This window comes from Rhinichthys klamathensis, unplaced genomic scaffold (assembly GCF_029890125.1).
Source record: "Rhinichthys klamathensis goyatoka isolate OS25496 unplaced genomic scaffold, OSU_Roscu_1.1 h1tg000113l_1, whole genome shotgun sequence".
Taxonomy (NCBI): Eukaryota; Metazoa; Chordata; class Actinopteri; order Cypriniformes; family Leuciscidae; genus Rhinichthys; species Rhinichthys klamathensis.
The window spans coordinates 94,396-117,500 of NW_026606650.1; the positions used below are offsets into that span (position 1 = coordinate 94,396).

The 23,105-nt window shown below is 39.9% G+C and overlaps 1 protein-coding gene across 2 annotated transcripts in view; it reads right to left on the reverse strand.

Annotated features, from left to right (window-relative positions):
* Nucleotides 1-10,336: 10,336 nt before the first annotated feature.
* The window catches only part of tmem38b (transmembrane protein 38B), a 23,208-nt gene continuing 10,439 nt past the window's right edge, over nt 10,337-23,105 (reverse strand). For both annotated transcript variants that reach the window (XM_056254641.1, XM_056254643.1), the window contains 4 exons: nt 16,578-16,762; nt 15,550-15,637; nt 12,034-12,151; nt 10,337-10,652 (listed from right to left, as the gene is read on the reverse strand). In XM_056254641.1, the coding sequence (XP_056110616.1) occupies nt 10,431-10,652; nt 12,034-12,151; nt 15,550-15,637; nt 16,578-16,762 (613 nt within the window). In that variant the 3' untranslated portion in view covers nt 10,337-10,430. The remainder of the gene's footprint in view (nt 10,653-12,033; nt 12,152-15,549; nt 15,638-16,577; nt 16,763-23,105) is intronic.

A 23,105-nucleotide genomic window follows, 5' to 3' on the forward strand; every position in this document is an offset into this window, starting at 1 on the left:
TCTCTCGGTCTTGTTGTGATTGCTCAGATATAGTATTATACTCTTGTTAATCACGCGGTGAAAGTCTTTTTCTCAGGAGAAACATCTGAAAGCATGAGATTTCAGTCATTTAATCTCACTGGTGTCTAAGAGAAGCTTTTGAGAAATATGGGAGGTGTGTGTTTGTGTGTGTGAGTGAGTGAGAGAGTGTGTGTATGAGTGTTTGTGTGTGTGTGTTTCTCCTGCTCAGATTCTAAACACATTCAAATATACAGTGTGCTGTTTTAAAGAGGGGCAGCTGACAGCTGGTGTGTGAGTGTGTGAGTGTGTGTGTGTGTGTGTGTGTGTGTGTGTGTGTGTGTGTGTGTGTGTGTGTGTGTGTGTGTGTGTGTGTGTGTGTGTGTGTGTGTGTGTGTGTGTGTGTGTGTGTGTGTGTGTGTGTGTGTGTGTGTGTGTGTGTATGGGGGTATTTTCTGCTGACTTGGTCGTACAGAATCACTGGACATCTGTCTCTTCCCAACCAGCAAACACAGGACAGTCTGAATTCAAATCATCCGACACACACACACACACACACACACGTGTGTTCAGCAACTCTGCATTAAGCAGTGGGACAGATCCAGTGGCTCGTGTGCGGTGACCCGGCCGCTGATGTAGACCGGAGCGGCTCACACGAGTGTTGCTGTGGGATAGAGAGTCGGATGTGGTAATCTAGCAGGGATTAATGGCTTCTTCTTCTTTATCTGTGGCCCTCAGATGTCTCGTCTGGGCGGCACACGACACACAGAATACTAATGTCCTCAGAGACACTCCTCAACTGATCCCAGATCAGCCTCAGAGAAGAGCAACACTGATGGCAGATCTGCTCTGTGTGAGACCCGAACAAACATGTGCCTATCCTCCAGAAGCCTCTCAAACATGACCAGCGGATTATTATTGTCAATGAAATGAATGTACTATTTTGTTTTTTTATTTAATATTTTGTATTTTTAGGGGATTTTATGGTATTAAATTATATTTACGCTGTATTTATAATCCATTTATTCACTTTTTGAGCAGAGACCTAAAAAAATTAAGTTTCCAGCTTAAACTGTGGAGAATCTTGAACGCTTTAAACCACAGACTGAAGTTTGATCTCTTCTCAGAGACGACACTCGGCAGATTATTGCTGAAGTGAGAAAAGTTTTAAAAAGTGAACTTAAAAAAAGTAACAGAATTTTACGTGTGTTGTTATGAAAAATGCACCAAAATACTATTTTCAATATTTTATATTTTCAAAAACATGTTTTACTCTAAAACTGCAAGCAAATCAAAGCCATGAACTTAACCCTCTATGGTACGCAATATGATATCAGTGAGAAAAAAAATATTTGTTATGTTTTTCCTGCTTAAAATTGGACACTATAACAATATCAATAAACATTATCATTATTTTTAAATTTATTTATTAATTAAAAGTTTGTTGCCTCAGGGCAACATTGTACCACAATGGACAAATTGAAACATTTGACATTTTCATGAAGAAAAAAATTATAGATTTATTGAAAACATCAATTTATTTAACTAAACACTTAAACAAACACATTTATCAAGTTTTTAATGAATTACACATTTCATATTTAATAAAAAGTAACATTTATTACCCAGCTGTTGCCCTCAGGCAACATTGTACGATCGTGGAACGCAAGTACTACAAACCATCATATCAAGTTATCATATCAAAACATTACAATCGGTGTTGTTTCGGGGTAAAACATTAACAATCACCATAACCTTTTCCTAATATGAAGGCCAGGCCTGAACAACAGCAAGATCAAACATGTGGAAGACCTCCCAGGCCGACCTAATGACCCGTGTGAGGTCAGGGGGGACTGACCCCCCCAGGGGCACCCCAAAATCCGAAAATCCCAGAAGCAGCGCCGCCTTCATCCTGTGTGGCACCACACGCCCCCGTCCCACTCACCCACTATTTGTCCAATTACCCACTATAGTGGCCAAATGTCCCGTTGACCCCACTGAACGTTCCCAAGCCACGACCCCGTCCCACAAACCCACTATTTGTCCAATTACCCACTATAGTGGCCAAATGTCCCGTTGACCCCACTGAACGTTCCCAAGCCACGACCCCGTCCCACAAACCCACTATTTGTCCAATTACCCACTATAGTGGCCAAATGTCCCGTTGACCCCACTGAACGTTCCCAAGCCACGACCCCGTCCCACAAACCCACTATTTGTCCAATTACCCACTATAGTGGCCAAATGTCCCGTCGACCCCCGCTGACCACTCCCAAGCCACACGCCCGTCCCACGAATCCACTATTTGCCCGATTACCCACTATAGTGGCCAAATGTCCCGTCGACCCCGGCTGACCACTCCCAAGCCACACGCCCGTCCCACGAATCCACTATTTGCCCGATTACCCACTATAGTGGCTAAATGTCCCGTCGACCCCGGCTGACCACTCCCAAGCCACACTCCTGATACATTTGATGATATATAATGTAATGTTTTTGAAAATACTTCTTTACTAACCAATGAACGTGACTAAGATTTTTTGTAGTTGATTATCTGGACAGAAATTAGTGAAAAATGCCCTTGTCAGTGGAGAAAATATGGAGCCATGTGACATGTGCACGTGTGCTGAAAGAGGGAACACAATGGACCCCTGTGGGTCATGTTACCACTCTTTTGCATTTTCATTGGTTAGTATTTGAGTTCCCCTCCCCTTAGAGAGCATTGACAAATAAAATTGTATTAGTTTTTATTTTAAAAAAGCTAAAATAGACTATGTTGCCTGGAGGCAACACCGTACCATAGAGGGTTAAGCATGTTGTGCTCCGCATGTGAGGCTGATCTAAAACAAATTCTAAAAAAAGCAAATGTAAAATGTTTCGGTTAGGGCCGGTTATGTTGCGGAAGAGCCGTTTTTGACCGGTTATGAAAACGTTATTTCTAAATGTTCTCTGAAAACATCCAGATATGAATCTGGTTATATGAATGTTAATGGAACATTGTATCATTCTTCAAACATTATGGGAACTCTTTAAAGTGTCTTTACTGTCACTTTTGATCAATTGAATGCGCCTTTGATGAATAAAAGTATTAATTTCTTTCAAAACAAACCCAGACGTATAGACTATAGTGTGTGTGGTCTGGGACGTTATGAACTCCTGCTGTTAATCTGATTTGCTTGTTTCATGAACAGCAGAAATGATCAGATCAATAGAAGCTCTAGATTATGAACTATATTTTCACTTCTAAAACTGACACAATAATCCCCGAAACTTGATTCAGGACGTTACGCTGAGTTACTGATTCACACACATTACATGTCCATCATCCTGAAAGATAGAGAGAATCATTAGACATGTTAGTCTCACAACAGCAATATCTGCAGATCGAGATCATAAATGTGTCTGAGTGAGACGGATGGACAGACACACAGTGTGTGTGTGTGTGTGTGAGAGAGAGAGATTGGGGTCACTGATGTTATGTCTGTCCCGGTTTCCCTCTCCGATCCCAATCCCTCGGACTGATGATGATGATGACGATGATGATGATGATGATGATGACGATGATGATGATGATGATGTCACACACTCGTCTGTCTGTCATCCGCAGAGTAAACTCACAGCCTGACGGGTAAAGAAAGAAAAGGTTCAGTGCAAAAACAACATTTGCTCACGGATTCCTGAGGAATAACCAGACAGCAACACACACACACACACACACACACACGCCGGATCTGGGCCGACACGACCTCTGAAAGCTTCATATGAGAAACAGTTTGAAATTGAAAAAAAATAAAAACATTATCAGAAATTTTAAATTAGTGCCGGGCAACGATTAATCGCATCCAAAATAAAAGTTTGTGTTTACATGTGGTGTTTTTATTATTTATTTATATACCAAAGACAGTCTCAGAAACACGGTGTGAAATCGCTGGTGTTTCTGACGTCACAAACGACCTTGTAACCAATCAGATCAACGTGTGATCGTCAACCAGTGGATCTCTGAGCTGAGGGAGTGAGTGGAGGCGGGGCTCATTTGCATATTCATAGAACCGCGCATACTAAATGAGGTGAGGGTGTCGAGTTACATTCAAGATATTTTAAGGCATGAAGACATTTATTTTTAAAAGGAAAAAAATTTAAATATGTCATTTTGGTGATCAGAGATGAGTTTTAAGGGATAGCATGATTGACTACAGCGCAACTTTAAAAATAAAGGTTTTAAAAGGGGGTTTTCTATCGCACAAAAGGTCATTTATAATGTTAAGTAAGAAATAAATGGTTGTTTACTTTGGAACCATCTTCACTCAGAAATTGCACAAACAATTACAAAGAAACGGCAAGTAACACATTGAATTAAACATGAAATTTTGAAGTCGAAAGACTGTGATTGTGAGATTGATTTGAGGCCGTAAAGCATGATGTGTCTCTGTACAGACGGAGCCGCTCGCATTCGTTCTGCTTCTGTGTGTCTTTGTCTCCGGCGCAGGAGAACACAAAGAAGGAGGATCTGTGTGGCCGTTTGCAGCAGCTGTGTGTGTGTGTGTGTGTGTGTGTGCCCTTGGTGTGCCACTGCCTTTGTTTGGGACGTACCACTCCGTGTCACCAATCCACTGCCGCTCCACTGAGAGCGAGGCGGACCCTCACACACACACACACAGCCGGACCCCTGGTGGACGTCACATGGTGCTGCAGCATGACATCATTCAGAGCAGACTCGTGTGATGACATCACTGAGAATGTGTGCGATGATGACATCACAACACACAACCGCACAGTATACAGTGAGATCTCTCTGCGGCTTCATCTAATGTTCAGATTTCTGTTTGGAAATGGATGCAAATGAGTGCATATTTTATTAGATAATGCCTCATTTGTATATTTCAACAATGTGTCATATTTTTGTTGCCATTTTTAATGTAATTAACTAGGAAAATATGGGCATATCTATTAAAAACGTGAGATGCAAGTCAGTTGACGTGTTTCTGACGAAGATAAAATACTGATCTACTATTTGAGCTGCTTCTTTTTCTTCTTCTGAGACTCTATTATCTCCTGCTAGAGCTATAAACTCGACTCAGAGCGTCAGACGGGTCTTTCCTAACTCATCCGACGTACGATTTTCGTTAAATGGACGATCAAAACTATGAAAAGGCCCATGGACTTTCCTTGAGGGGTGAAGACTTTTGCACAATAAGACTTATAGAATATTTAAGCCGTCTGACTAGCAAAGCTTGACGACTATCCTAGGGCAACGTGCTAATTAATGCTAGCAGTGTTTTAAAACATGTTAGCACTGTATTAAATCATGTTAGCAACATGTTAATCATGTTAGTAACCTTTTAGTAACATGCTAAATCATGTTGGCAATATGTTCAATCATGCTAGTATCATGCTAAAACATTTAAACAACGTGCTAAATCATGTTAGCAATGTGTTTAATCATGTAAGCAAAATGCTAACATGCAAATCATTCTAACAGCATGTTAGCAAACATGCTTAAACATTCTAGCAATGTGTTAGCCTAAATCATGTTATGCTAAATGTTAAAAAAGCTAATAATGTGTTAAATCATGCTAATTCATGTTAGCTATGTGTTAATCTATGCTAGCAGTGTGTTAAAACATGCTAGCAATGTGCCAAATCAAGCTAGCAACGTAATAATTCATGTTAGCAACATGCTGAATCATACTAACATGTCAAAACATGATAGGAACATGTTAAATCATGTTTGCAACATGCTAACTCATGCTAACAACATGCTAATCATGTTAATAATCTACTAGCAACATGCTAACATATTAACAACATGCTAGCAATGTATTAAATCATGCTAGCATTATGCTAAAACATGCTAATAATGTTAAAACATGCTAACAACGTGTTAAATCATGCTAGTAACATGACTTTAATTTTCTTCAAAACTTCAAGCTTTTCAAAGTTATTTTTAATCAATGTTTGTTCACAAACTTTACTCATCTACTTAGTTTTTAGAATGTCGTGTCGTGCATAAGACTCGAGTGCAACGGCTGAAGACGCCAGTCTAGCGACGTTTCCAACAGTGGAAAAGTAAAAGACCCTTATCCAGCGTGTGGCACATGATGACATCATAAAGGACAACGGAAGGAAATCTCCCGCTCTTTCCATCAGAACGCTGTTGTTGGCACGGCAACGCTCATTCCTGGCAGAGCTAATTCCCGCCGCGGGCCGTTTGGAAATCCTTGACGATATTAGGCGGGAATAATTGAGATGTTGATTGCTCCTTCACACCAGTAAATGAGATTATGTACCGCTGATCGCTCATTAACAAACCTAAAGCATGATTATGAAAATCACTTCCTGCTGTCTGGAATACATATTCCATAGAGTCATATTCCATTACATAAATCAGACGGATACAATAAAACAAATCCAATTTCTGCAGAGCACGTCATTTGAAATAATGAGCTGCGCTTGTTTGGAGATTCATATAAAACTACATTTGTGAATCTTTTTTGTTTGTTCCAACTTCGTTTCAGAACGTTCACAAATGTAACATTTCCCATAATGTTTGAAGAATGATACACACGTATGTGTAAAGTTGCATCCATTATTTCAGCTCCTGTCATAAACTTTCACTTAGAAATAAACTGATTCATACTGATGAACTGAATAAAAGTGAAGAAGTGCTTCAGTTCTGCACCACTAGTAGAATTACACGTTTGATTGACATCGGCTCAACCAATGGTTATGAGGGGGCGGAGCTAAACCTGTTTGATCAAAGTCATTATTTTTCCAATTTTGTTTGGTTTCGCAAAGAACATATTTTTGATATCTGGGAACAAATATGACAGAATTACGTTTTAGGCTTATCTATAGCCAAGTTTCCATCCACTTGTCAATCAAATTATCTGAAGTTCGATAAAAAAACTAATGCGAATAAAGCTGGTGAAAGTGTGTTTCCATCCAACGGCTTTAAAGCGAATAAAAACCTGTGTGTAATGACGTCACACGCTGTTTTGCGATCAAATTGCTATATCGAATTGATTTGAGACATTTTAATGTGTTTCCATTAATTTCTGCACTGAATCGCACAACATTCAAGCAAACATTTGCGAACAAAGTTTTGCTAGACAAAATGGATCGCGCCATCTACCAACAAATGATCAATATTGCACAAGTTGTTGTAGGCTAATAGTGCTTATGTGCGAGCTGATAGCGACATATGTGAGGGATAATGTATAGCGAGGCGGTTGTTAGCCTGAAGGGTTTGTGTTCGCTATAACAACCGCCTCGCTATACATTATCCCGCTTATGACCTACAACTTAATCGCAATTCATTATTTATTCGGCAAATAACGTTTCCATCAGCGTTTATCGCATAAGCCGTATATCGATCTAGATAAAATCCGATGAGACCGAACGGATTTCATTTGAGTCAATATTCATGAAATTCAATCGAATTTTACTGTTTCCATAAGGCATTTTTCATTCGATATCACTTAATTCGGATAAAAACGTGTGGATGGAAACATAGCTTATGTACAGTTGCATCCATTAGTTCAGCTCCAGTCATGAACATTCACTTAAATCACTTAAACATCAATCAAGAGCATTTTCACCTGTTCACCTGGACTTGCCAGTGCGTTTCATCACTCATTATTCATCGCTTTTTGCAGAGAAATGTTGATGTTTTACGCACAGACATCAAACAGACGAGTCAGAACCAGTGAATTATATTATTTCTGCATTCAAAACGTACAGTGAAACATGTTCCAGCATTCTACTTCGAGTGATTGCATTCATAAATGCATTATAAATTATATAAAATATATTATCATTGTCATTGCAGGATAGAATAGAATAGAATTTTCTGTGAAGCACTTCAGAATAGCAAATATGTACAAGACATTCCGATAAAAAGAGCATTCGTGCATTTTTAAAAAATCATCAGCAGGAATCGTGTAGAAAATTCACATACAGGAAAACCGTCTTTCTTTCATTCGTCCTCAATCTTTCAGTCGTCCTCAATCTTTCATTCGTCCTCAATCTTTCTTTCGTCCTCAATCTTTCTTTCGTCCTCAATCTTTCAGTCGTCCTCAATCTTTCATTCGCCCTCAACCTTTCAGTCGTCCTCAATCTTTCAGTCGTCCTCAATCTTTCTTTCGTCCTCAATCTTTCTTTCATCCTCAATCTTTCAGTCGTCCTCAATCTTTCATTCGTCCTCAATCTTTCTTTCGTCCTCAATCTTTCTTTCGTCCTCAATCTTTCTTTCGTCCTCAATCTTTCAGTCGTCCTCAATCTTTCAGTCGTCCTCAATCTTTCTTTCAGTCGTCCTCAATCTTTCATTCGTCCTCAATCTTTCATTCGTCCTCAATCTTTCATTCGTCCTCAATCTTTCTTTCATCCTCAATCTTTCATTCGTCCTCAATCTTTCAGTCGTCCTCAATCTTTCATTCGTCCTCAATCTTTCATTCGTCCTCAATCTTTCAGTCGTCATTCGTCCTCAATCTTTCAGTCGTCCTTAATCTTTCTTTCATCCTCAATCTTTCATTCGTCCTCAATCTTTCATTCGTCCTCAATCTTTCAGTCGTCCTCAATCTTTCATTCGTCCTCAACCTTTCTTTCGTCCTCAACCTTTCATTCGTCCTCAATCTTTCATTCGTCCTCAATCTTTCTTTCGTCCTCAATCTTTCAGTCGTCCTCAATCTTTCATTCGTCCTCAATCTTTCAGTCGTCCTCAATCTTTCAGTTGTCCTCAATCTTTCAGTCGTCCTCAATCTTTCATTCGTCCTCAATCTTTCAGTCGTCCTCAATCTTTCTTTCGTCCTCAATCTTTCTTTCGTCCTCAATCTTTCTTTCGTCCTCAATCTTTCATTCGTCCTCAATCTTTCAGTCGTCCTCAACCTTTCATTCGTCCTCAACCTTTCTTTCGTCCTCAACCTTTCATTCGTCCTCAATCTTTCATTCGTCCTCAATCTTTCTTTCGTCCTCAATCTTTCAGTCGTCCTCAATCTTTCATTCGTCCTCAATCTTTCAGTCGTCCTCAATCTTTCAGTCGTCCTCAATCTTTCAGTCGTCCTCAATCTTTCATTCGTCCTCAATCTTTCAGTCGTCCTCAATCTTTCTTTCGTCCTCAATCTTTCATTCGTCCTCAATCTTTCATTCGTCCTCAATCTTTCAGTCGTCATTCGTCCTCAATCTTTCAGTCGTCCTCAATCTTTCTTTCGTCCTCAATCTTTCATTCGTCCTCAATCTTTCATTCGTCCTCAATCTTTCAGTCGTCCTCAATCTTTCATTCGTCCTCAACCTTTCTTTCGTCCTCAACCTTTCATTCGTCCTCAATCTTTCATTCGTCCTCAATCTTTCTTTCGTCCTCAATCTTTCAGTCGTCCTCAATCTTTCATTCGTCCTCAATCTTTCAGTCGTCCTCAATCTTTCAGTCGTCCTCAATCTTTCAGTCGTCCTCAATCTTTCATTCGTCCTCAATCTTTCAGTCGTCCTCAATCTTTCTTTCGTCCTCAATCTTTCTTTTGTCCTCAATCTTTCTTTCGTCCTCAATCTTTCAGTCGTCCTCAATCTTTCTTTCGTCCTCAATCTTTCATTCGTCCTCAATCTTTCTTTCATCCTCAATCTTTCATTCGTCCTCAATCTTTCAGTCGTCCTCAATCTTTCATTCGTCCTCAATCTTTCAGTCGTCCTCAATCTTTCAGTCGTCCTCAATCTTTCATTCGTCCTCAATCTTTCAGTCGTCCTCAATCTTTCAGTCGTCCTCAATCTTTCAGTCGTCCTCAATCTTTCAGTCGTCCTCAATCTTTCATTCGTCCTCAATCTTTCAGTCGTCCTCAATCTTTCTTTCGTCCTCAATCTTTCTTTCGTCCTCAATCTTTCTTTCGTCCTCAATCTTTCAGTCGTCCTCAATCTTTCTTTCGTCCTCAATCTTTCAGTCGTCCTCAATCTTTCTTTCGTCCTCAATCTTTCAGTCGTCCTCAATCTTTCAGTCGTCCTCAATCTTTCAGTCGTCCTCAATCTTTCTTTCGTCCTCAATCTTTCAGTCGTCCTCAATCTTTCTTTCGTCCTCAATCTTTCAGTCGTCCTCAATCTTTCAGTCGTCCTCAATCTTTCAGTCGTCCTCAATCTTTCTTTCGTCCTCAATCTTTCAGTCGTCCTCAATCTTTCATTCGTCCTCAATCTTTCAGTCGTCCTCAATCTTTCAGTCGTCCTCAATCTTTCTTTCGTCCTCAATCTTTCAGTCGTCCTCAATCTTTCATTCGTCCTCAATCTTTCAGTCATCCTCAATCTTTCAGTCGTCCTCGATCTTTCAGTCGTCCTCAATCTTTCAGTCGTCCTCAATCTTTCAGTCGTCTTCAATCTTTCTTTCGTCCTCAATCTTTCAGTCGTCCTCAATCTTTTATGAGTCCTCAATCTTTTATGAGTCCTCAATCTTTCAGTCGTCCTCAATCTTTCTTTTTGGCGTTTTTGGCCTCTTCCGGGTTTCTTTGGTCCTTGTTGGCGCTCTTCTGCTCGGAAATTGAGCTGTTTTTCGAGGTTTGATCTGAACCCTGGGTCGAGTCAGTCAGCGGTGAAAAGTTCAGAGGTCGAACAAACAGAGTCTTGTAGAGGACAGACTCCAGCGATGAGAATGGATACGATGAAGAACCTATCATCATCATCCGCATCTGAAACCACAGAGATCAGATCATAACTCTATTCTGAACACATGCATACAGATCATAACTCTATTCTGAACACATGCATACAGTACAGTTATTTTTTAATAATCGTCTATGGGTTAAAAAAAAAAAATCCTTTATTTAAACAACTTCAATTTGATGATAGCATCATAAAGTAATTGCCTGAAAAAATGTGAACATTATTGTTTAATTCAATACGTTTTCCCCAACCTTTAATTAAATCCCCCACAAAATAGACTTTAGTCATAATTAAGATTTTAAGATTTTTCTAATTCTAATGCTCTTTAATGTGATATGTTGTTTGTATTCTAGTTCTGCAATTAAATAAGGTGATAAGATTCTGACGTATTGCACACACACACACACACACTTTTGCGGTCCCCTTTAAATCACAAAATATGCGTTGGATTCGGAATATTATGACACAGTTCTCCTTTGTTTTGAACGCGGAAGTGTGATAAGGGCCTATATACTAATAATTCTACATGTGAAACAAAGATGTAGAAGGTCAAATGGTGAGACAGCGAGAGTACGTTTCCGAGCTCACAGAAGAACTCAAGATCTGCCGTCAGTCTCGCTGAAGAACTTCACTCTTTTTAAAGCAGAATGATGCAATTACATGAAAATGATGCAAAAAACGTGCAAGAGCGTCAGGACAGCTGCGGATCATCATCACTACTGAAGGGCAAAGAGACGAGAGGAACACGTTCATGAGCTTTAGCAGCTCGCTCGTTACATTCACCCAAACGTCTGTCTAATTAAAACACCATCAATCAAACATCAGCCTCGTTTGGCTTGAAAACGAGCCGCAAATGCACTGCCAATAATGTTTTAAGATATAGTATGTTCAAACTAAAAGTCACATGCTCATGTTTGATTCAGTAAATGGCTTCCTATTATAAATACAGGTATTTTTCTTTTCTAATCAAATACTCAACACAACTAAAAGTAGTCACAGGTTGTGCGCAGGGCATTGTGGGATAGTTTCTCATGCAGAGTTTGCTTTTGCATGGGTTTTATTTAGTGCTGGCAAATCGATTAATCGTGATTAATTGCATCTAACATAAAAGTTTGTAAATATACACTGGCGTTCAAAAGTTTTTGATCTGTAAGATTTTTTATGCTTTTAAAAGAAGTCTCTTATGCTCAACAAGGCTGCATTTATTTGATTAAAAATACAACAAAAAAAACAGTAATATTGTGAAATATTATTACAATTACAATGTTAAGTCTGTTCTGCTCACCAAGGCTGCATTTATTTGATCAAATTTAAATGAAAAACTCTGAAATATTATTAATGCATTAGATTCATGACACCAGGAGATGTTTAATTTCAGTCTGAAACAAAACGACAAACACAACAAACCTTATTGGAGACGATGAAGAGTGTGTAGATGAAGATCAGGTGGTGTGTTTGCATCGGGAGAAAGCGGCACTGCTGGAGCGAGAACAGAACCGATCCCAGCAGGGTGACCTTGGTCGGGCTACACACACACACACACACACAGGTCAAAGGTCACACAAGGACGAGGAGTTCAGTGGGCCTTAAATATAACAGCTCTAAGATTCTAAAACACACAATTAACACACGTCTGCGACACACATTCAACATCAATGTGTCGAGTTTGACGTCACTCTGCAACTACAGCAGTGGCCAACAGTGACCGGCCTAGGGAAATTGTGTGTGTGTGTGTGTGTATATATACTACCAGTCAAAAGTCTTTGATCGATAAGATTTTTAATGTTTTTAAAAGAAGTCTCTTTTGCTCACAAAGGCAACAACAAAAAAACAGTAATATTGTTAAATATTATGACAATTTAAAATAACTGTTTTCTATTTTAATACATTTTAAAATGTAATTTATTCCTGTGATCAAAGCTGAATTTTCAGCATCATTACTCCAGTCTTCAGTGTCACATGATCCTTCAGAAATCACTCTAATATGATGATTTTTTTACCGTATTTTTAAACAATTAAATGCAGCCTTGAGCAGGTGAGCAGAAGAGACTTCTTTTAAAAACATAAAAAATCGTACCGATCCGAAACTCTTGACGGGTAGGCCTAGTGTATATAATACTACAAATGAAATTCTTATTTTTCATGTACCATAACAGACTCTGCAAGTCGATTTTTTTTTCTGATCAAAATAAGATTGTTTTCTTCTGCACATAAACCCGGTGAAATCCCTCTGGTCTTCAGAGCGACGCTTACTCTCCTGCGTTCTTCCACACAAACCTTTTTAAATGCCACTCGCACAAAAACCATGACAACAAGTGTCGGCTGAAGACGAGAGGAAATCAATCCAGAAGCCAATTACTCCACCGAACGCTATTATTCAGAAAGAAAGAGACTCTGGACACGAAATGCACAACGAACAAAAGGCACAAGAGAGACTCCAACGCCAGTCATCAAAAACTCAATCAATAATGCAAAACACTTCTAACTGCTTTATAACTTTAACATTAACATGAAAATTAATTAACAGAGAAATAGTGAATTTCCTTTATGAGACGGTTCACATCTGTCTGTCATACTGGAGAACCTAAAAGACATTTACAGTAGACTAGGACTGGGTTAGAAATATCGATTCTCATTTTGATGAATCAATCTTTTAGTCTGAGCCGTGTGACATTATGTGTAGCACCAGCCATCATTAGTTCAGAGAGATTTTTTTTTCTTTGAGAAAATTTACATGTACCGTACCTGATATATGTATCCAAATGAATCGAATCTAGGGTTCTTGACTCAATATTAAAGAACGTTTATGCCAAAAATATTCAATGTGGTTCTATATAGAACTCTAGGGTTCTTGACTCAATTTTAAAGAACCTTTATCCCAAAAAGTTTCAATTGGGTTCTATAAAGAACTCTAGGGTTCTTGACTCAATATTAAAGAACCTTTATGCCAAAAAGGTTCAATGTGGTTCTATATTGAACTCCAGGGTTCTATATTGAACTCTAGGGTTCTTGACTCAATTTTAAAGAACTTTTATGCCAAAAAGTTTAAATTGGGTTCTATAAAGAAGTCTAGGGTTCTTGACTCAATTTAAAAAAACCTTTATGCCAAAAATATTCAATTGAATTCTATATAGAACTCTAGGGTTCCTGCCTCAATTTTAAAGAATCTTTATGCCAAAAAGATTCAATGGGGTTCTATATAGAACTCTAGGGTTCTTGACTCAATATTAAAGAACCTTTATGCCAAAAAGGTTCAATGTGGTTATATATAGAACTCTAGGGTTCTTGACTAAATATTAAAGAACGTTTATGCCAAAAATATTCAATGGGGTTCTATAAAGAACTCTAGGGTTCCTAACTCAATTTTAAAGAACCTTTATGCCAAAAAGTTTCAATTGGGTTCTATAAAGAACTCTAGGGTTCCTAACTCAATTTTAAAGAACCTTTATGCCAAAAAGATAAAAATGGGTTCCTATATAGTACTCTAGGGTTCCTGACTCAATTTTAAAGAACCTTTATGCCAAAAAGGTTCAATGTGGTTCTATATTGAACTCTAGGGTTCTTAACTCAATATTAAAGAACCTTTATGCCAAAAAGGTTCAATGTGGTTCTATATAGAACTCTAGGGTTCCTAACTCAATATTAAAGAACCTTTATGCCAAAAAGGTTCAATGTGGTTCTATATAGAACTCTAGGGTTCTTGACTCAATATTAAAGAACCTTTATGCCAAAAAGGTTCAATGTGGTTCTATATAGAACTCTAGGGTTCTTGACTCAATATTAAAGAACCTTTATGCCAAAAAGGTTCAATGTGGTTCTATATTGAACTCTAGGGTTCCTGACTCAATATTAAAGAACCTTTATGCCAAAAAGGTTCAATGTGGTTCTATATAGAACTATAGGGTTCTTGACTCAATTTTAAAGAACCTTTATGCCAAAAAGATAAAAATGGGTTCCTATATAGTACTCTAGGGTTCCTGACTCAATTTTAAAGAACCTTTATGCCAAAAAGGTTCAATGTGGTTCTATATAGAACTCTAGGGTTCTTGACTCAATATTAAAGAACCTTTATGCCAAAAAGGTTCAATGTGGTTCTATATTGAACTCTAGGGTTCTTGACTCAATATTAAAGAACCTTTATGCCAAAAAGGTTCAATGTGGTTCTATATAGAACTATAGGGTTCTTGACTCAATTTTAAAGAACCTTTATGCCAAAAAGATAAAAATGGGTTCCTATATAGTACTCTAGGGTTCTTGACTCAATATTAAAGAACCTTTATGCCAAAAAGGTTCAATGTGGTTCTATATTGAACTCTAGGGTTCTTGACTCAATATTAAAGAACCTTTATGCCAAAAAGGTTCAATGTGGTTGTATATAGTACTCTAGGGTTCCTGACTCAATTTTAAAGAACCTTTATGCCAAAAAGGTTCAATGTGGTTCTATATTGAACTCTAGGGTTCTTGACTCAATTTTAAAGAACCTTTATGCAAAAAAGTTTAAATTGGGTTCTATAAAGAAGTCTTGGGTTCTTGACTCAATTTTAAAGAACCTTTATGCCAAAAATATTCAATTGAATTCTATATAGAACTCTAGGGTTCTTGACTCAATTTTTAATCAAACTGAACCGAATTAGGATCAAATCGCAACCTTATGATCTGAAATTTAATCGAATCAGTGTCAGTACACCCCTAAATTAGACCCTGTCTATCTATTTTTAAAATGCACATTCACACACTCAGACATATCTGAACTACACCTGACTTCATTCTGTACATGCATTACAAATCAGCAAAACACAGGTTGATTCAAAGACACAATGAGATGTCAAACATAAAGAAGTGACGTTAGTGAAGAGGAACAGATCGTCACACAGTGAGTCTACATGTGTTTCAGGAGCTTCATGAGGCCTTTGAGACTCTTACTATGACATCTTCAGTAGTTCATTGGTTTCAGGCTTCCAGACGCCTCGAACAAGCTGCTCAAAGTTACTGATGAGGCCTCCGCCCGCACCTACAGGCACAAAAAGGTCCAATGAGGTTCTTTATAGAACTCTAGGGTTCTTGGCTCAATTTTAAAGAACCTTTTATGCAAAAAGGTTCAATGGGATTCTATATAGAACTCTAGGGTTCTTATTTTAAATAACCTTTTATGCCAAAAAAAAAAAGATTCAAAGAGGCTCTATGTAGAACTCTAGGGTTCTTGACTTCATTTTAAAGAACTCTTTATGCCAAAAAGGTTCAATTGGGTTCTGTATAGAACTCTAGGGTTCTTGACTCAATTCTAAAGAACCTTTATGTCAAAAAAGATTAAATGGGGTTATATATAGATCTATAGTGTTCTTGTCTCAATTTTAAAGGACTCATGTTTGAAGAATGATACAATGGAATGTTCCCTTAACGTTCACATAACCAAGAAAAATCATTTGTTTTAAACATTGTGAACATTCCACGAACATTCAGAAAAAAGGTTTCATAACTTAAAGGGGACGTCAGCAAGACAATCTTAAAACATATGTTGGTTAGCTGGAATCAAATTATGAAACATCATGCCTTTTTTCCCAAATTTGCAGAAGTGTGATAATTCAGTGAATTGTTCATCCCCGGACTCGTTCGGTTCTGCCGCTCCGCTGGCTGATGCGCTTCCTCTCATAAACTTTTATCATTTCGCCGCCGATCGTAATTACAGTCACCTCGACCTCTTGATATTTCAAACCTTTTCTCTGTGTAATTGAAGGACGGCGGGGTGAAATGCATCATGGGTTTAATAATGAGTGTGATGAAATTCTGAAAAATAACCTTGAGCTTTTAAACATTAAAATGTCAAGCCAAGAATACTGTCACATCCTGATGCAACAAAGCGCTCGAAATACGAACAAAAAGAAGAAAGAATGAAAACCCGCACAAAGATGGATGAGTGTAATTAGACTCCAGAGCACATGGTAAACACACACCTTTGGCCCAACCCACTGCGATCATCACGAACAGACCATCTTTGTACTTCCTGCCCGCTTGAGTGACTCCGCCCACAACCTTCCACGTACGTGTCACTTCCTTCATCCCCGTCAAGACCAGTCGAACGGGCCAGACCGACGCCAGCGAGTAAACGGCATCCAGAGGACAGTAGAACACCAGATACCTGCAGACAATACACACTATATTAGTATTATCTCACACACACACACACTCACACACACACAACAGTGAGTAAACGGCATCCAGAGGACAGTAGAACACCAGATACCTGCAGACAATACACACTATATTAGTATTATCTCACACACACACACACTCACACACACACAACAGTGAGTAAACGGCATCCAGAGGACAGTAGAACACCAGATACCTGCAGACAATACACACTATATTAGTATTATCTCACACACACACACACTCACACACACACAACAGTGAGTAAACGGCATCCAGAGGACAGTAGAACACCAGATACCTGCAGACAATACACACTATATTAGTATTATCTCACACACACACACACTCACACACACACAACAGTGAGTAAACGGCATCCAGAGGACAGTAGAACACCAGATACCTGCAGACAATACACACTATATTAGTATTATCTCACACACACACACACACACACACACACACACACACTCCCTCTCTCTCTCTCTCTCTCTCTCACACTCACACACACTTTCACACACACACACACACACACACACACACACACACACACACACACACACACACACACACACACACACACACACACACACACACACACACTCCCCCTCTCTCTCTCTCTCTCTCTCTCTCTCTCTCTCACACTCACACACACTTTCACACACACACTTTCACACACACACACACACACTCACACTCACTCACTCACTCACTCACACACACACACACTGCTAATTGCCCATCTCTGTCCCTCAAAGCAGCAGTAAGTGCTCGTTTAAATATCCATTAGCATCATTTGCGATGCTGGCTATTAATTATGGTAAGCGCTCCTCCTGTGAATGATAATTTCTCTCTGAAATGTCAGAGACTTCCAGAAAAGACCAAACCAACAACTTTGAAATGCGTTTCAGTGTATCGTTTCCTTAATTGTACTGCTGACTTCATAATAATTCAACATATTGAATTATTAATATAAAGAATATAATTCAATATAATAGCATGAATTTTAATAACAGGCTACAACACTTGGAAAAAATTACACTTACATTATTATTATTAATGCCATTAAAAAGCATATAAATGATCATTCAGCGCATCGTTCTCTGTTGCTCAGACAAACATGATGTTCCATTTCTGTGCATGTTTACTGGAGGCCTTTAGATGGCGCCGTCGTCACACTGAAACTGTGACAGATCCTCACCCTACTGAGGAAAACTGGCATCTTCACCACAACACACTAAGAAACAACAAATTATGTTTTGCATAATAAAGCCTATTTTAGATATTTTGCATTGAGACTTTTTTTAATGGCAATTAAACACATTTTCCCCATTGTCATCATGTGTCACAATGTTTTGCTTTTGGTTAAAGCTTATCAAGTTTATATCTCACGATTTCCTATATCAATAAAAAAAGTCAGAACTGTGAGATATAAACTCATAATTCTGACTTTATTTCAATTGTGAGATATAAACTCATAATTATGAGTTATAAAGCATAAATTTAAACACAATTAAAAAGGTAATTTTTTCAAAGTTTATATATATAAAATTGCAATTCTGACTTTTTTCTTGCAATTCTGACTTTTTAGTAAATTGTGAGGTATAAACTTACAATTGCAAGAAAAAAGTCGGAAATTGCGAGTTATAAAGTACAAATTGTGAGATTTAAACTTTCAATTAAAAAAGTTTACTGCGACTTTATCTCGCAATTTTAAACTCAATTGCAAGAAGAAAAAAAGTTATTTCTAAGAATTGTGAAATATAAACTTACAACTTTTAAAAAAATGTATTGAGTTTATAACTTGAAATTCTGACATTTTTCCTCAAAATTGTGAGGTATAAACTCGGAATTGCAAGAAAAAAGACGGAATTGTGAATTATAAAGTACAAATTGTGAAATTTAAACACTTAATAACAAAAAGGTAACTGCGAATTTTTTCTCATAATTCTGACTTTATTTAACTGTAAGATATAAACTCAGAATTACGAGTTATAAAGCATCAATTTAAACTCACAATTAAAAAGGGAAAAAAATCAAAGTTTATATATATAGAAACTTGCAATTCTGACTTTTTTTTTGCAATTGGGACATTTTATTTAATTGTGAGGTATAAACTTACAATTGCAAGAAAAAAGTCATAAATTGCGAGTTATAAAGTACAACTTATAAGAATTGTGAAATATAAAGGTGCAACTTTTTTCTTGCAATTCCGAGTTTATAACTTGCGATTCTGAAATTTTTTACTAAAAATTGTGAGGCATAAACTCGGAATTGCAAGAAAAAAGTCGGAATTGTGAATTATAAAGTATAAATTCTGTAATTTAAACTCTTAACTAAAAAAAAGATAACGCCTCGGTTAGGACTGTAACCTCGGTTCCCTGAAGAGGGATCGAGACGCTGCGTGGATTGACGCTGAGGAAACGCTTTGCGTGATGATGTCTTGAGCACATGTGAAATCAGCCCAATGGTGTGGCAGAACATCAGAGAACCGTGGAAACGTCAGGAACCAGGGAACTATAAAGCCTGCCCAAACAAAGCAGCGCTAGCTTCTTAAGGTCTGAGCAAGTCGCTTACAGGACGAGAGCACCCGGGGTCCAAGTTCAAAGAGTAGAACCTTACGAATGTGTGCGGTGAGGACCAGTCTGCCGGATCACAGACATCTTGGAGAGCAACTCCTGTCATAAGGGCCTTGGATACTCATCCTCATAGCAGAGTGGGAACAGACAGCCATAGGTGAAGGTATTCGGCCAACTCCTCTAAGCCAGTGAGATAGCCTCGACCACCCACTTGCTCATTCTCTGCTTAGATGCTGGGGACCCTTTGTTAGGGGGTCCAAAACATACGAACAACTGTTCAGATTTACGACCACTCTGTGGACATAGGCATCTAGCGCCCTGACTGGACATAGCAGGTTATTATTTTCCTGGTCCGAGTTCTGGAAAGGAGGAGGACAAAAGGCCTGCAGCATAATAGATCTAGCCACATTAGTGGGGACCTTAGGAACGTAGCCTGGTCTAGGGTGAAGGAATGCTTTAACCATGCCAGGTGCAAATTACAAGCCCGAGGGTGCCATCGACAGTGCTTGCAGATCTCCTATTCTTTTAAGAGATGAGATCGCGAGGAGGCACAAAGCTTTCAAGGTCAGAAACTTGGCCGGAACCTCCTCAATGGGCACAAAGGGAGCCAGGACAATGGCCAGATCCCATGTCGGCACCCTGGTACGAGCGGCAGGCGTCAGCCTCAGAGCACCACGGAGGAAACGAGATACCAACGGGTCTTTACCCGAAGACATTCCACCCAAAGGAATGTGGTAAGCACATATGGCCGCCTCATGAACCTTTGGGTGTACTCACACTAGCCAGTTTGAACCGTGCCCGAGTGCGTTTGACCACCAAAGCGCGGTTCGTTTGACTAGTGTGAGTGCTCCGAACCGTGCCCGGGCGCGGCTCGATTAGCCGGCCCTGGCCCGCTTGGAAGAGGTGGGCCAGAGCACGGTTCAGTTGGACTCGGGCGCGGTTCGCATGCAGTGTGAGCGCTAACCGTGCCGGAGCACGGAACAGGACGCGTGGCGTCATGGTTTTGCGACGCTCCAAAACCAACACAGTCCGTAATCAAAGCTGCAAAGTCCTTGCTGCACTTCAGCTGGTACCTTGCAAACCTCCTCATACGAGCAGCACGATTACGTGAAAATGTTCGCGCCACTAAGGCGACGCATCTGTTTAACAACAGGCTGTGGACCACCGTGGACCAAACGACACAAAATTATCCACAAAGAAAACAGAGCGATGGACTTCATTGTGTTCAGAGAGCGCCGCTCTTCTTGTTTGTTTATCCCGAAACCGTCGCACGCACCATAATGACGTAAGCGTGCTCCGGCACGAATGCTGAAACCCTATGTGAGTGCAGGCCAGAGGGGGAGTGGGGAGGGGGGACAATCGTACTCGGGCCCGGTTCATGGCAACCGTGCCTAGTGTGAGTACACCCTTTAAAGTGGACGGGGATAGACCTGCAGTGAACCGGCACCAGCACTGGAGCAACCGGGCAGTTAACTGGGTCCAACTGACGGTCACTAGTACTACACCAAGAAGTGAAAACTCTCCACTTCAGGGCATAAAGTTTCCTCGTGGAGCGAGCTCTGGAGTGTAGAATGGTCTCCACAACCTCAGTTGAGAGACCCGTCCCTATGAGCAGGGCCCGCTCAGAGGCCAAGCCCACAGGTTCCACAGTTCTGGACGGGGGTGAATGATTGGGCCCTCTGCTTGGGGGCCCTCTGCTTCCAGAGGAGGCCCGTTGAGCAGAGACACTAGATCGGGGACCCATACTCAGCCCGGCCACCGCGGGGCTATAAGAAGCAGGCAGATTTGGTCCTCTTCAGGGAGCAGAGCGATCGGGGGGAAAGCATACAAGCGAAGCCTCGGCCACGTCTGTACCATCGCGTCCAGTCCGAGAGGAGCTGGATGCGTGAGGGAGAACCTGAGTGGACAGTGAGACGTCTCTTGTGACGCAAACAGAGCCTGGCTGAACAACCATATCTGCTCCACCACCTATATGACTGAGCCTCCATTTCCCGGGCCTCGGCCCGTCTCCACAGGACCTCAGCTCCTATATGACTGCTCCTATATGACTGCTCCTATATGACTGCTCCTATATGACGGCTCCTATATGACGGCTCCTATATGACGGCTCCTATATGACGGCTCCTATATTACTGCTCCTATATGACTGCTCCTATATGACTGCTCCTATATGACTGCTCCTATATTACTGATCCTATATGACTGCTCCTATATGACTGATCCTATATTACTGATCCTATATTACTGATCCTATATTACTGCTCCTATATGACTGCTCCTATATGACTGCTCCTATATGACTGCTCCTATATTACTGCTCCTATATGACTGCTCCTATATGACTGCTCCTATATGACGGCTCCTATATGACTGCTCCTATATTACTGCTCCTAGATGACTGATCCTATATGACTGCTCCTAGATGACTGCTCCTATATGACTGCTCCTATATGACTGCTCCTATATGACTGCTCCCATATGACTGCTTCTATATTACTGCTCCTATATGACTGATCCTATATGACTGCTTCTATTTAACTGCTCCTATATTACTGCTCCTATATGACTGCTCCTATATGACTAATCCTATATGACTGCTCCTATTTAACTGCTCCTATATGACTGCTCCTATATTACTGCTCCTATATGACTGCTCCTATATGACTGCTCCTATATGACTGCTCCTATATGACTGCTCCTATATGACTGCTCCTATATGACTGCTCCTATATGAGCTCCTATATTACTGCTCCTATATTACTGCTCCTATATGACTGCTCCTATATGACTGCTCCTATATGATTGCTCCTATATGACTGCTCCTATATGACTGCTCCTATATGACTGATCCTATATGACTGATCCTATATGACATGACTGCTCCTATATGACATGACTGCTCCTATATGACTGATCCTATATGACTGATCCTATATGACTGATCCTATATGACTGATCCTATATTACTGCTCCTATATTACTGCTCCTGGGCCCCAGGGATATAAGCTGCTCTGAGTGAAAGTAGGATTTGGTGTGCCAGTTTGCATAGTGGACGCGAGCGCAAACCCCCCTGATGATTTATATAGGAGAGCACCGATGTGTCGTCTGTGTGGACGAGCACAGGATGGCCCCTGAGGTCTGGGAGGAAGTTCTTGAGGGCAAGAAATACAGCCAACATCTCCAGATGGTTGGTGTGCCATGGGAGATGGAGGTCCCTCCTTCCAGGATCACCCCCAGCCTGTGAGGGAGGCATCCAACCAGGGGCGAAAATTTCATCAAAATGTTGGGGGGGACAATAAACATAACAATTCTCAAGAGAAATTTTTGAAGGGGACACCAATAATACAGGCAAAATTCTACTTGCAAGGATATGTGTACACCGAGGAAAGTCTTACTACTATTATTAGTGTAGCATGGAGACCATTCCATTATCCTTCTTCTCAAAGTTTCTTTCTGGTTTAATGAAAAAGCTGACTAAATTGACCAAAAAAATCTTCAAAACCATAATTTTTTTTGTAAATAAGTTGTTTTGTGTAAACAACTTATTTACAAAAAATGTATGGTTTTGAAGAATTTTTTGCCGGGTTTTCGCCTGGAAGGCTCTATAGAAATCTGGCACCCTATTGATCGAAGTTAAACTGAGAGAGTGTGCGTTCACAGACACCAGAATGAACGCGTTCACAGTAACGTTCATCAGGCAGTAATACAGCACGTTCAGTTCACGTTCGCCCAGAATATGAACGAGTT